This window comes from Calypte anna, chromosome 1 (genome assembly GCF_003957555.1).
Source record: "Calypte anna isolate BGI_N300 chromosome 1, bCalAnn1_v1.p, whole genome shotgun sequence".
NCBI lineage: Eukaryota > Metazoa > Chordata > Aves > Apodiformes > Trochilidae > Calypte > Calypte anna.
Window position 1 is genome coordinate 189,326,720 of NC_044244.1, and position 16,137 is coordinate 189,342,856.

A 16,137-nucleotide genomic window follows, 5' to 3' on the forward strand; every position below is an offset into this window, starting at 1 on the left:
TAGCCTAAATGTCCACGATTTGGAGCACTCTGTTCTTTTCAGAGATGCCTATTTACATTGAAGTAATTTCAGTCTGTTCTGATGTTTTTATACATCAGGATGTGGTACAATTCTTTGAAGAGAAACGTCTGCTTAGTTTTCTAGTGGAACAACGCAAAATTTAGTCCTGAACTTTTAATTTCCCCCCCAGGCTTGACTATAAGAACAAGAAAAGTACTCAGTGGCTTCCTGCCCATAACAAGTCATATTCTTGTCATATGAAACACCCCATTTTGTAGCTTCAGCTTGCTGCCCCCCAGCACAAGAGAGGAACCACTTTTCACTGGCTGGGAGGATTTAGCCAGGTCACACTATTAACTGCACACCACATAAACCTTCAGACAGTAAGCAACACCCTTTCAGTTCTGAAAGTCCCTATCAAATGAAGCAAAGCTCTTACCAGTTAGCCGTATAATAAGACAGAGGTAGAACACTGATCATAAAAAACCTGGGTTTTGTTTTCTTCTGTTTTTCCCAAGTTCTTTGCTGTTTTTTTTTCTTCTCTTCTTCTTAAGTCATATGCAGATACATATTGCCGTTTTGTCCCTTTCTTAATTTAATAGGTGCAAACAGTTGGCTAAAAAAGAGATCAGACAGGACTAACCCCAGGCTCTGTCCCACCATTTTACAGAGTTTCCTTACAAACCTGTCACTCTGCTTAGGAATATCAGAGTAACACGAAGAATTCGAGTTAACTGAGATTTTGATACCCAGTTGCATTTTTTCTACCTAAAATCCTTCGTTCTCTTTGCCTGTCTGTAAAATGTGGACAGTTGTGCCTGAAAAGAGTTTTATGGATATGCCTGGTAATTAGTCCCTAATTTCAAATTTGTTTAAATTTCGAAATTCTGGTTGCAATATGGAAAAGATGGTTCTTTCTAAAAATACTAGGCTGAATTAGCCATTGTATCTTAATTACACTCCTAACAAGGAAAGTATTTGGCTGCTGAGTTCTGTTGCTGTTCGGATGTTATTTTTACATTGTTTTATTAGCAGGACACCCTAATGTGAGTTTATGTCTCTTATTGTATTTGACAAAGCACCATACATTTATACATCATGTAATTATGGCACTGTACTCTCAAAGTATTCACTTTACAGGAAGCTTCATGACTTTGGAATAAACAACCATTCTAAGACTGAGTAAAACATGGTTGAGTTGCTGTTTGTGACCTGGTTTTAATTAACAACATACTGCTTTAATTGTGGAAGCATTGTGTGTGTATGCATATGTGTGTATGTATTACTACTGGCAGCACAGGCTGGAATTTCACTGCTTAAACAGTGGCTGTAACGCTGAGATGCCCTAAACAATCCACACAGGGTTGGCAGACATGCTGCAGAGGACCCTCTGGAATGACAAGCAGGGAGCTGGGTGGGATACCCAAAATACAAAAATTGTTGTAGGGCCCCTTGATTAGCCACTCAGTATCCTTTTCTGAATGCACATATTTACTCCATGTACCACCCAGTTCTGGATCAGGCCAAGATGAAGTTTATTTTCCCCAGTCCTAGTCGTCCTATGCTTTGTACTGGTGACTAGAAAGGTATTGAAAACACACCAGTGTTTTTTTGCTACTGCTGAGCACTGTTGTCACAGCATCAAGGCTGTTTCTCCTACATTCCCCCTCACCAGTAGGCTGGGGGTGGGCAAGATCTTGGGAGGGTACATATCCAGGAGAGCTGACCCAACTGACCAAGGGGATATTCCATACCATATGATGTCTGCTCAGCAATAAAAGCTAAGAAACAAGGGGAAGAATGGGAGGGCATTTGTTATTTCTGACATCTGTCTTCTGGAGTAACCACTGTGTGCACTGAAGCCCTGCTTCTCAGGAAGTGTTTGGATATCACTTGCTGATGGGAAGTGTGGAATAAATCCTTTGTTTTCCTTTGCTTCCATGCACATTCTTTATGTTGACACATGAGTTTTTTGTCATCTTATTTTGTCCTGCTCCCATCCTGCTGAGGAGAGTGATTAGAGCAGCTTGGGGAGCACCTGACATCCAGCCAAGGTCAACCCGCCAACCACCCCTTGAAAATTCTGATAAATCCAGGCCATTCATAATTAAGGACTGTGCCCAATATAGTTTTGTATCTGCAGTAATGAGACCAGTTCAGAAGCAGAATATAGCATTTCATTTTCATATACAGTTATCATACCACTGCAAATTAGAAAAACATGAGTATTCTGTGCTCTGCATGTCCATATTTAGAACACAGTGGCAACAGAAAACAGCACCTGCTGACCCTAACACACCAAAATCAATGATGCATAAAGTTGTCTCCGACACTAGAAGTATGTAATAATCTTTCCCATTTAAGATGAACACTTGAGAACCTGACTGAGGGGAACATGATCTGGGCATTTGCTTTCATCTGATCACTCTGGTAAAGTAACTCACAGTGTGTTTTATTTGAAGCACTTGCTCAGACTGAACTGCTCTGGATTGATCTTAATGAGAGCAGATATTGGATTGTGATCTCTCAGACATTGCTGATTCTAGGTCAAATTGGAAACATTTATATTAAAATTCACAATCCACTTCCCAGTAATGTGGCTGGGGTCTTTTTGCTTGTCAACTGTCCACCTAATCAAGAAGATTACATGTGAAGCATGGATTAATTAAAGTATGAAGACTTTTCTGGAACTTTTCAAATGGCTTTCAAAAATTTTTGTTATTTAGTTTTGAGAAATAACACACAATTTCAAGGCTGTAGGTTTTGCTTCCTCATTCCAGAGCAGTGTTGATATAATGGTGAAATATGTATCATCCCTTCAGAATGAGGAGTTTAACTTCAGCTAGAGAAAAAAAGAAAAAAAAAAAAAAAGAACAAACCTGTTATGTTAAAAATATATATAGGAAGTTAATGTCTCTACTTCAGAGAAGTTCCTGAGCTGTGGGAATGTAAAAGGTGTTTAAATAAACACAGGGTCAGTGACACATTGGGCAGAGCTATCAGAGGAAAAAATAGTACCTTCTAATATTGTTGCATTGTTTTTCATTAAGCAGAATATCCTTTCTTAAAGGATAAAAAACTCACTTTCCCCTGGCCAAGTAATGAGGTTTGGCAAAATGTGTTTTGGCTCATGAACTTTGATTTTTTTGTCTGATATTTGAAGATTTTTTATGGGGAAAAATACATTTCACAAATGCATGTGATCATGAGATAAATCTTACTGTTCATACAAGAGCAGGAGAAGGGGAGTACAAAAATTAGAGAACCTTGTATTTGGACAAAACCTGGCTAAAAATGCTGGAGCAAAAAGGAAACTCCTTACACTGAGCAGCAGGCAAATGATTGCAGTCTGTTGTTTTCCTAGCAGAAGAGATGTCCTAGCATCCTCTTCCCCTCATCAGCACTGTCTGGGCACCACTGATCATGATAAATTCTCAATAACAAGGTGAGCAGAAGGGTAGGCAATGGAAGGCCGAGTCTGCTACTGCTAATGGATGAGCCTTTTTAGAGAGAAGCAGTAACCATGGACTGAGCAGCAGCTGTCTGCCCCATACAGGCACCAGCCTCTCATGGAATTTCAGTTATTTAATGAACCAAAACTCTTAAAATAAATTAACACCTTTCTCTCATAATCAGTGGGGAGAAGTAAAAGGGAGAGAAATGAAAGCCTTTGAAGACCTCCAGGGAGATCTGATTTACCTGACTTGGATTTTTGCATTTCAGCATACTTTTTTCAAAAGTTCTTTTTCCCCTCCTTTGATGTTATGGTTAAGTACTTATTTATCCAGAGAATACAGCACATTATCGGCTGCAAATATTGGCACTGATTAAGTGTGAGCTGGCTGCCCTGCCCTAGAACAACTCAGCTGTAGAAGCACCTGAAAAGTGAGTTACACAATTGAAACCCTCTGAGGAACATACCTAGGTGGTTCCTTACCCTTTCCTGATTCTGAATTCTGGGGTAAAAGGGAAAGGTACCCCATTTCTGGTTCCACCACCCTCCTGAAATCTGGGAGTATCTGTGCAGTCCAGCCTTTTTGACTGCATGGAACTTGATGTTAAGCCTTAAATGTGCTTTACAGCTACATGGATCTTACAGAAGGGCTGAAGAGTGGCACATCAGAATGATTTCTAATCAATGTAACTAGAATTGTTTCTCCTGAAAACCCATCATCATTTTTCTATGTCAGCTAATTTAAAATCATCTGCACTTCTCATTAATTTTCCTTTTCCATCTCCTCACAAATTTAATTCTCATTAATTTAATGGCTCCATGTTTTATCGTTACTCTTTCTGCTGTCTTGTTTAGCATATGTGTGAGTATTAGACTGAGCTTAATAACAGTGATCTAAAATTGTTCTTTGTTGAGTGATGACTGATGGTCTGAATAACCAACAACTTGTCCTATCTCCCTTCCCAAAAATGTTCTTTTGGTTTTTCTGAAAATCAATTCTGTTATCCCAAAGTTTCTGACCTCTCTACAAATTAATTTTCAAAATGAGCCTCTCTGTAGCTTTTTACAGCAGTATATCTCCTTGCAGAAGAATGCCATTGTAATTATAGTGACTGCAATAATTCCTCTATCATCTGTATCTTGACCTCTAAACACAATTTCTAAAGTGACAGACATCCTGCAGACATCCTTGTTGGTGCTCCAGAGTCCCATGGCTCATAGGATGAGACCAGAGTCTGTAATTTTTAAGACCTGGTATCTAGGCTTGTGGCTTTAAGCATTCTTATTCCACTGAAAAGAAAAAGCCTTTCCGACTGGAAGTGATCTGATTTTCTGAAGTGACAAGTACCTTTTCTGATAGCAGTAGGGAAGACAGAAATGTCTCATTTTTATTTAAGCTCTCACATAAGAGTTGTCCAGAGCCTGATTCTCCCTGAATGTTAATACAAGGTTGATGCTTTGAAAGTCAGCCTTTTGGATTAAATAATTAGGACCACAGGATATAGAATTTAAAGATTAAAACAAAACTTAAACTGGCTTTAAAAGTCCATGATGACGGAGTCTGTATTCTCTGGTCGTCTGTATCTTCCATTGTCTCTGTGACATTAATTGACAAGATCAAAGCTAAAACAAATTGCTGCTCTTCTGACTTGTCAAATCATATATTCACTTGTTCTTGATATAAATGTCTGTAATGTTATCCAGATGACAGGTGAAAAGGAAAAGGAATCCTTATAAGGCTGTCTATACACATATGTATACACATTATATATATACATACACAATACAGTTATGTAGCACCTCTCAGTTGCTCTGAGTATATGTATTTTGCTATCAGATAATGGCTACAGTTCTGTCTCTCTGGGATGTGTGTTGTGCTTCAGTCAGAAACCATTTTCTCAAAACTACACCAATAAATAGTTCTTTACACTGGTACTGTCATAATTTTGATCATTTGATACTATTCCAACTACCTAACCGTGTGTATATTTCATCTTATACAGGCAGGTCATCTGACAGTGGAATCAGCCCACAGTAAATTCGGCAGAGCACCATTAATGGACCCCTATTTTCCACACTGCCAATCTCCCAGCAAATTTATGAGAAGACAGCCCAGGCCTTCAAATTCTTATTAGCAGATGTTCCTGAAATGTTCAGCTCTGTGATAAAATAGCCATAACATTTTTATAATGTTCATGTCTTTGCATGAACTTAAGCTTCTAGCACTTTCTCTCAGAAATATGTTTGTTTGTTTTTTTCTGTGCTGCGTGTGGACTATTTATAGGTTTCACAAAGGAATGAAGGTGAGTAATGGCATTAATGTTGCAAAAAAGCTCATCAGCATCAGTCACTGGTGGAGAAAACCAGATCTGATTACAAGATGGGTTGTGTTGGTATGCAAGGGAAGGAAAGCCTGGTGCATGGCTCTGTCTGAAGACTTAAGAGGCCCTTCAGACTATTTGCCTTATAATATTTATTATACTGTTGTCAGAAGTGCTTGTAAAGATGTACAGAAGTTTTAAACTGTAGCACAATGAAATGATTGTGCTTAAATACTCCAAGAAACAATTCAAGCCAGAAACATTTTAACATTGTTATGATTGCAAAAAAATGTGTGAAAATTTGTCTAGAGCCTGATCGACCTGAAAATTCCTTATTTGCTTATTATTGTCTAAGCATGACTGTCCTAGTTTGAGAGGACAATACCAAACTGCAGTGGAACATTTACACACAATCCACCCTTTCACAATTATAAAAACCAAAATCCTACACAATCAATCCATTCACTAACATTGTCCAGTCTATGTTTTGCCCTTTGCCACTCCTTGTCTCCTGGCTGGTTCACCAAAAATGTCACAGTTTAGGTCCAGTTGGTACCAATCAGGCCTTGGCTCACTCACCCCCCCCACCCCCACTGCAGGACAGGGAGGAGAAAATCCACCCAAAGGCTCCTTAATTGAGACAAGGACAGGGAGGTTTCCATTCCCCAGTTGAAGTAACAGGCAAAAAACCAGACTGGTTCAACTTGGGAAGGAAAAAAACCTAATTTAATCTACATGGAGAAAGAGAAAATATGAACAGATCTTAATACCTTACCTCCCCACCCCTCTCTTCTTCCCAGGCCTGGATTGCTCTCCTCCTGTCTCCCCTTCAGGACACAGGGAAGGGGCAGGGGTGTTTAGGGTCAGTTCCCCACACCGTGTTTCTGCTGCTCCTTCCTCCTCAGGGGGAGGACTCCTCACATTTTTCCTCTGCTCCAATGCAAAGTCCTTCTCATGGGTGAGAGTCCTTCACAACCCCCTCTGACCTCAGTCCCTCCCACCAGGTGTAGTCCCTCAGGCACTGGGGGCACTGGGGACACTGGGGCCACAGCTGCCCACAGACCCATGGCACAGGGTCTTCCACAGCTACAGAGCCTCATCTGCCCCCTCTCTGATCCCACACAGGCTGCAGCTTCACGTCTGCATGCCTGTGACACTTCAAGGGCTACAAATCCACATTTACCCCACAGTGCTCCTTCAAAGACAGCTTCACCCTGCTCCTCCATTGGTTACAGAGGTACAGCTGCCATCTCACCATGGGCTGCAGGAAAATCTCTGCTTGGTGACCTTTCCCCCTCCTTCTTCACTGACTTGGTGTCTTTTCTGTATCTATGTTCTCTCACCTCCTCCTCTCCTCTGCTCTGCAGGTCTCTTTTTTTACATTTTTGCAGTTTTGTTTCCCCTCTCTTGAACCTGCTACTTGCAGAGGCACATCCAGCTTTCCATATCTGCTCAGCCTTGGCCAGAGGCAGAGACAGGATTGGAATCAGGGGAGGTTCCATCAGCTTTTCACAGGAGCCACCTCTGTGGCCCTCCCAGTTCCAAAACACCACTGCACTAACCCAAGGCAATGACACTCTCAGATACCACCCCATGAGCTGTTTTGCAGTGGCATCACTATACCAGCCTCAATAATGTGGGACAATCACACGACCAAGCCCTCCAGTATCTAGAATTAATGTTTATTGCTGAGTCTCAAAGGGGATTTTGTCTGGATGCATAGAAAGAACTAGTTTCTCCATATATTTTACTAATCCAGATTTCCAGAACTTCTTGGCACAGTGTGAATTCTGCATGGCTGATGCCCTCAACAGGAGGAGGTAAAAGGAAGACTCCTGGACAAATATCCATATATAAAATTGGACATCAGGGAGTCAAATGGATGCAAGGTGGATATGCAGAAATAAGTTGTTTTTCTGTAGTTAAATAGTTATAATAATTAGAGATACTTTGTATCTAATTTGGAGCTTATAAAAAAAATTACATTGAAAGGCCATCTTTAATGAGAAGGTCTCATTGCTGCCAATTTTCAGCTCACTATGGAGATTGATTCAAAAAGGCTTGAATCCCTACATGTCTATACACAGATGGTGAATTACAGATTTAACTCAATGGAGATGACAGGTGCTAAAAATACAAATTTGAGAAAAATGGGGAGAGAGAACAGAATGAAAAAGACTGGCAGCTGCTCATTGTCCTGTCTTGACTAAATATGACTCTTAATAGTCCAAGACCAGGACTAGAAAATAGACCAGGCTAGAAAATAAAAGACTTCACAGAGGTAACAGTCTCCTGCAAAGGCCAGAGAGACACAATGCTGTGTATAATATAATGAAGCTGCAGGTATCCTGTAGAAGATTTCTGAACATCAGCCATACCTTATTTTTGTTTCATTATGTGAAACAACATGGTGCTGACACTGCAAATATGTCCTTGGAAGCTGAAGCTGGTGGGATGCTCATCTAAAAAATACTTTCAGACAAGCCTAACTTCAATGACCACTGGGGCCAAGGCTGATGTGATTACATGATCTACATACACAGCATCTAGATTTTAAGGCACCAAGCACTGTAATGCCATATTTTCAGCCCTGATCCTATCAGAATTGACTCCCCAGTTCTTAACTAACTGCCTAATGTCAAAGGAAAATTTCATGGTTTCAACTCACCATGGCCAGCAAAAGGAAAAAAATAAAGGCAAGGTTTTAAGTTCATGGCATTACATTATTTACAATTTAAAAAAAATATGCAGGACCTCTGTGTCTCATCTCAGAAAAGCATCTATGATGAAAAGAGGTGCTTCAACATTCCTCTTATATATGTGTGAGCACAGGAGTAATCACAGCCCTGAGCATGACCCTGAGAAGACAACCTTGTCATTGCATTTGTAGCCTGCAGACAGAAAGCACATCATCTCCTTTTGGTGCAAGTGAGATGCCTCAAGAGTCCATGTAGTGCCATGGTGATGAAGAAGTCTTCTCTCTCCTTCTGACCCATCCAGAAGCTAGGTGGATGGTCCAAGCTAACATGCCTGGTCTCCAGAACATCAATGGAAAGGTTTAGACATGTCCACAGCATAATTTCCTCTGTCCCAAAATTGTTGCTTTAAGATTGGTGCAGTCAATCGTCATCTGACAGTGGTGTTCACTTCCCTCTCTGGAGGAACTTAGCTTCCTCAGAAAAGAGGATCAATTTGGTTTTCATGTACTCAGGGTCAGACACACTTCTGAAGAGTGTATGCGTCATCAGCCTACTGTGTTCTTTGTTTCCTCTCAGAGAAGACCTGACATCTGCTATGGTGAATGAGGGTTAAAAGGAAAAAATGCTTGGGGTTATCCCTGCAAGTATTGAAGGGGATACAAATGCCCATTTTTTGGTTGGAGCTAGGCTGACGTCTCTGTGATGAAACTTCTAGGGGAAGAAACAAAGCTATTAGCTATTAGCTCCTTGACTGAAGAAAAGAGAAAGGAAAAACTTGGCTCAGAATTTGTAGATGTTCTGAGATGAGCACAAAGAGACTTTAACTAATAGGTCACATGTTTGGTCACAAGGTATGTATTATGCATTTCATGCTTTTGGGAAGAAGAGATGAGCCAGAGATGGCAAAAAAGTAGGATTTAAAAGATGTCATGAGCCAAAGCTCCACTTTCATCCTTTCACAGATGATGAGTTGCTGTGGCCAAAGGAGGAAGACTCAGGAAACACTATTGAAGATCTGTGGAGAAAACACCACCAGCTGAGGAGCTGAATTAGAAGTTAATTGTTGGCCACATCCTTTGAGAAGTGGTGATGTAAAAATGACCCTAGCTGATGTGAAAATGAAACACTATCACCAAAGATAGTGAAATACCCATGGAATACTGTAAAGGCTGAGATAAACTTGCTTAATATAGGTAATATTTTTCTATGAGAACAACTTTACAAAGGAAAATATCACTTTGCTGACCTGACATATGTTGCAGAAAGGCATTTTTTTTTTCAACAAACTTACAGTGAAACACATGAGGTGTCTTCCTGCCAGAGCATTAACCCAAACATGGATCAAGGTTCTGTCATAGTCTGTCTCAGACTGCCGCAGACATTCAGACTGTCTCAAAGGTAGACATTTGGGAGTTCTGAGGTGTGTAACTCTGACATATTCCTGTCACACTTTAACTCCAGTACTGAGGATCCCAGAAGTGTACTGACTGCAGACTCCCACAGGAGACACCTCTCATCCTGGTTAGCCCCTGGGAGCCCATGGAATTTTGACTCTTGATAGGTCTGCATATCTCAGCTCCACTGTGGGTGCTACTGTTTTTGTGTTTGCAGCTCTCCATCTGCCCAGTAGAGCTTGGAAGGAACAGGGAGTCCAATATTCCCAAGCAATCATGACACATAGGCTTCTGTTAACAGTTATGGAATAAAAAGCACTTTTTATTTTAATCTCACCCTTCTCTATCTCCAAAGATTCCTCTTTCAAAGTTTTCCAGTTACCTTGTTCAGAAGAATTTTTCAGAGTAAGGATCACATAATAATTTTAAATATTTTAGCCAAACATCATTACTGAAGACAACAAGCAAGGTTTTTGGAAGAATCACTTAGCACCAAAAAGTGTTTTCACTACATCCCAACACAGATTTTTTTCCTTCTATTTTAATTAGTTGTAGTAATCCAGAGAAATTAAGCACATAATTCCTACTTGTAGATTGAGTCCTTAAATAGACTACATAAAGCCCTTTGTGTTTATGGGACTGTGTGAAGTCAATATTTAAATATTGACCACTACCACTAATATTTATTTCTATCAATGGAATATTCTGTCTTATATAAAATGCAAATTAAACTACTGATCAAACTACTTGAAATATTATCATACTATAATTGCTTTCCTCCTGCCTATGCCTCAGTGCCAAGAAACATTTTAAATCCCATGTATTGTACTTGTTTTTAATACTTTCTAAGATATTGGAGAGGATTCATCTATTAGTATCTTAGATCATCAATCAGAAGCCACAGGAAAAGAGATACCTCTCCTGCATTTAAGACCAGGGTCTTTCACATGAGAGAACAGCTTCAGTTCAGTAAAAGCCTACGCTTTGCTGAGCTGGAGGTGATTTCAGCCTGTGCCTTCCTGAACCAGACCAACGGAGCAAATCAGCAGGAACCACTCAAGCACTTAGCTCCTGGAGATGGGATATGATTTGATTTGAGGGAGCAGATTACTTCTATAGCAAGTGGAATATAGTGGTAGTTTAATTCCCATCTTCTGTTTTGGCTGTTTCTGTGACTATTACTGTTCATTCAAGGGTAGCTGGGGGACTGCAAATGTCCTTGTATGACCCTTGAAAGCAAGATTTCCACAGCAGGAGAGGGATATTAACACTTTGATGTGAAAATCACAGGACATCTCCTATAGAAACGTCTGCTCTAGTTGGACCCTTCCCAACAGATACACCAGCTCTTAGTGTTTTGTGTCTCCTCTGCTCTCTAAAGAATTCCTGTTTCTGTGTTTCAGGACAACCCCAGTACAATTGCCCTGAAATGGCAGTGGATCTGTGTAGATGGCCAGTTGAAAAATATCAAAATAATTGCATGAGACTGTTGTGAGAGAAAAATAACATATCTGAGGGGTCCCATGGCATTTATTAACTAGAGGAATGATATTCATGCTTTTCTGAATTGGTGCTTTTGACTGGCAACCCATGAGCCTTTTGTAATATTTTATTTCCCCAGTCCTGCTGAGAAAGGGAGTGACAGAAGAGCTTTGGTGAGCACCTGGTGTCCAGGCAGGGCCATCTGACCACACCTTATTTTGATCTATATAGGTACATATATGGAATATATCATACTGAGCAACCAAGTCAACCATAATATGAGCAATCATTAAGTCAAACTAAACAGAGGTGGACATGGTGAGACTAGGTTTCATCTCTGAAAATCTCTCAGATCCCTAAAGGAATGTGATTTTGTATGGAAGATGAATAACTGGAGCAGATGAGAGAAGTGTTTCTGAGATCCCATTTTCTGCCTCCTATGGCATTCAATCAAGGACAAACAAAATACTTCTGTCCTAGAATAAAAATGTGTCTGATGGTCATGTACTCTGAGACACCCCATATTTTTCTCACTAAACCAAAGGGCTTTTTCTGTTCTTACAATCAAACACAGAGTGAATGTGACACTGATGGTTCTGAAGCACCTCTCACTAAACACACACACCAATCACATGGATTGAGCTGTTGGGTTTGCAGCTTACAGTTGTAAAAGAACAAATAAAAGAGCATAGAATTACATAGCAAAGCCAACTGCAAATGCCAACAAATGGTTTCAAAGGAGCATTATTTAATCAAGCATAGGAAATACATGGTGGTCTTTGAGTGGCCTGGTAACTTATGTTGGATCTAGGAGAACTTTAAAGGAGTGGATCTGATAATATACTACAATACTGGAGGTTACAAGAAGCTTGAGGAGCAAGACTGCCCATCCTGCTTATGCAGCACATCTCAACAAGGTATTTGTAAACATGAATCAAACACTGCATGCTTGATTAGCACCTTAGGAACATCACTGAGTTACTGAAGGCCTCTAAAAATTGGATTGATAAGATATATTGTTGTAATCTTCACTTTCTGTGAGCAAGGGTTGTATCTCTGAAGAAGTTTTTCTTTTCTTCCACCAAGTCAGGATGAGCCCTGTGAGCACAGCAGCAATTATGCCTCCAGTCACAGCTGATCCAAGCAGCCAAACCCAGATCTGACGGGCTTCCTCAAGGTAGGGTATTAAAAACTCATGGACAGAAAAAACCACTGAAAAAAACAAAAAGAAAACCACAAAATCAACATAAAAAAACAACCAACTAACCAACCCGTCAAAAAATCAATATAAAAAGAATATAAAAAGAAAGGTCCTTTTACATGATGCAATATATTATCACTTTATAGATTTGTAAAACAGATAATACTGGAAGCCTGAGTGAGAACAGTGACTACATTTGTAAAAATTGTCAGAAGGTCACAAATAGTTTTAAAAAAATCTCTTCAGACCACATATGTCTTAATTTTCATATTGAAGGTGGAAGCAGAGTTCAGTGTCCCCAGTGATGTCTATGGTTTTGATAAACTGTATGACTATGACCCAAGAAGTCTGATATAGCATAGGCAGAGTTTGTTCTAGCTCAGCATCCTCAATAACAAAAACAGAGCATTAGGAAGAGATAAAGAACCGGTCAAGCCTATTACAATCCTGTGACAAAATACTTACCCAGACTCAACAATTTGCAATTCAGGGATTTCCTAAACCAAATGTGATGTTGATGTACTTAATAGTCATGGCTGGATTTCTTTTCCTTCTATCAGCCTTTCCTAACTGCTTTTTGAACTTTTATCACAACTTCTTGCAGCAAGGAGATCCTTGTTTTAACCAAAGGTTGGGTGGGAAATAAAAATGAAACAAACCAACTTCCTTTCATTAATTTTTTTTTTAATCCCCTAACATGGGGAGGACATGGAGATGTTGTAGTGGGTCCAGAGAAGGGCTCTGAAGAATTTTAGAGGGCTGGAGAATTACTCCTATGAGGAAAAGCTGAGAGAGTTGGGATTGTTCACCCTGGAGAAGAGATGGCTTCAGGGAGATGTTTTTAAACCCTTTCAGGACCTGAACAGGCTACAGAAAAGCTGTGGAGGGACTTTTTACAAGAGCATGGAGTGACAGAATATGTGTAAATTGTTTCAAACTGAAATAGGGTAGATTTAGGCTGGACATTATAAAGAAATTCTGTAGCATGAGGGGGGTGAGATTCTGGAACAGGTTGCCCAGAGAAGCTGTTTATGCCCTCTCCCTGGAAATGTTCAAAGCTTGAGAAACTTGGTCTAGTGGAAAGTGTCCCTACCCATGGCTGGGGTGTTGGAACTTGACAATCTTTAAGGACCTTTCCACCCAAATCATTCTATGATTCTTTAAAGGAAAAGTTATGCATAACCAGAACTGGGTACTGTTTTAATGTTATGGAGAGAGAGCAAAGTTCTCTTCCTTGCAGAATTTATCTGGGACATGAGTTTTCTAAGTGACATCTTAAATTCCATTCTCTGTCCTTGAACCTTCTCCTCTCTCAATTTTAGTTGAACATCTGAGCTATCTTCTTACTGGTAAAACATAACATGACTTTAAGATGATGAGATGTCACATTTCACAGCAGGCCTTTCAGAAGGGAAGAGTTTATTTTATTTTATCTTAGTATTCAGCCAAACATGCCCTTCTCTTGTTTTTGGCTTTGGACTATGCAGTTTCTCTAATTGACTCGAAGTCAAAAGCCGCCTCCTGGCATCTACAGCCTGTTTATTCTTTGTTGCACAAGGGGTGTTTGGCATCAATGTCATGCAGTTGCCATGGAAGCTTTTGAGTGGCAGAGGATGGAACACCCCAGGACACCCTATAATCTGTTAACTTGTGACTATGATACAACAGAAAACTATGACAGGCCCAGCTAAAATAATGTAAACTGGGATTTCAACTATTACATTACCATAAAATTTTGGTCTCTGTTCAAGGCCCAGGAATTCATCAACTGTGTTTTCTGATGACTGTCTGGGAAAAGGGTGAAGGGATTGGTGGTGGTGAGGATAACATATAGAAGCTTTGAGGGAGATATTAGGGAATGCAAGTTCCATTCCTTTCATATCAGAGCTTAGAGTGAAATGATAATCCTCCCTGGAAGCTGCCACAAACATTGATTAAAACTGCCCTTTCAGTCAATAAGTTCATGACAAAGCAAGAGAAAGTCAAGTCTGGCTGGTGCTTGACATCTACTCTCCCATTAGTGACTAATACCAACAATATCTCCTCATCTTGCTCTTTCTGATAGGAAAATAGCAGTGATTAACCTCAGTCGTAGTCTTAGCATTCAGCTCTTGACATACTCTTTTTTCTCAAAGAGTCTGCTAGCTCTAGCTAGTAGCAATAAGTTTCTTACTCTTAACACATCAAAGGGTTCTTTTCAAATGTAATTAAAAATACCAAGCAGCACATTTGGGGTGAGCTACAGGATGTTTTTGAGTGGGTAGAAAACCACAGTTGTGTAATTTTAAGGTGAATCAATGTGGGTCTCCTATATTTATACTAATTGGGAAATTCTGTGATGATTGAAGTCATATGCTATGGCCAATGTGTTACTGGGCATCCTGTGATCTTCCTTTTGTTGTAATGTCAAACTATATTATTGATATCATGGATCCCAAAGTTTAAAACAATATGGTAGTATGTAAAAATTTTTGAAAGAGTATTTATATATTTTAGATATTCCTTCTATGTAAACTAGGGTATGGTGATGTCTTTCCAGGATTAATTCCACAAGTTAAAATAAAAACTCAGAACAGTCAAATCAATTTTTCTCTCATTTATATGTTGCAATATTCCCCACTGATACAGGGAGTTTTGCTGTTCCATTTTGCATGCTTTTCTACTCCTAATGTGGCAAGTTAGGGGGCAGCAGATTTTAAAGCAAACCTTGAAGCAGCACAAACATATCTTCCTAGGTCAAGCTTTTAAGTTCTTTCTTATCCTGGCAAGCAGATTCTTTCTATCCAGTTTCTACAATTTGTTGTGTGTGTGTATGGTTCACTAATTGTGCCTTTTTGAGCAAAGGAAATATCATTGAGACATCTACAATGAAAATGTAGGAAGATGAACTGAGAGGGATTCAAGTATTTGAGTCCCTCAGTCTGTCTTCAGGCAAGATCACTTTTCAGTGGTGGAAAGGTCAGAGTCCCCAATACTTAATTAGGGTCTCCTGATTATTACACATTGGAAAATCTTTTATAAAGTTGTCTTTATAAAAAGTTTATAAACTTTATGAACTTTATAAACTTTTGGACTCCTTTCAGGTCCAAAGGAGGGCAACCAGGCTGTTGAAGGGACTCGAGCACAGACCCTATGAGGAGAGGCTGAGAGAGCTGGGGCTGTTCAGCCTAGAGAAGAGGAGGCTCAGGGGATACCTCATTGCTGTCTACAGCTACCTGAAAGGAGGTTGTAACCGGGTTGACGTTGGTCTCTTTTGCCAGATGACTTTCAACAAGACAAGAGGGCATGGTTTTTGGCAGGGTTGTGCCAGGGGAAATTTAGGTTAGATATTAGAAAGAATTTCTTTACAGAGAGAGTGATCCGGCATTGGAATGGGCTGCCCAGGGAAGTAGTGGATTCTCCGTCCCTGGAGATATTTAAAAAGAGACTGGATGTGGCACTCAGTGCCATAGTCTAGCAACTGCAACGGTGGTAAAAGGGTTGGACTCGATGATCTCTGAGGTCCCTTCCAACCCAGCCAATTCTATGATTTTATGATTCTATGATTCTGACAATAAGTCTTCTCCAGACTGTCAGCCACAGTGCG

General features: G+C 40.0%; 1 protein-coding gene across 1 annotated transcript in view; it reads right to left on the reverse strand.

Moving 5' to 3' along the window:
- Positions 1 to 12,341: 12,341 nt before the first annotated feature.
- TYR (tyrosinase) overlaps positions 12,342 to 16,137 on the reverse strand; it is a 48,890-nt gene continuing 45,094 nt past the window's right edge. The window contains exon 5 of the mRNA XM_008500497.1: positions 12,342 to 12,562. Coding sequence (XP_008498719.1) covers positions 12,342 to 12,562 — 221 coding nt within the window. The remainder of the gene's footprint in view (positions 12,563 to 16,137) is intronic.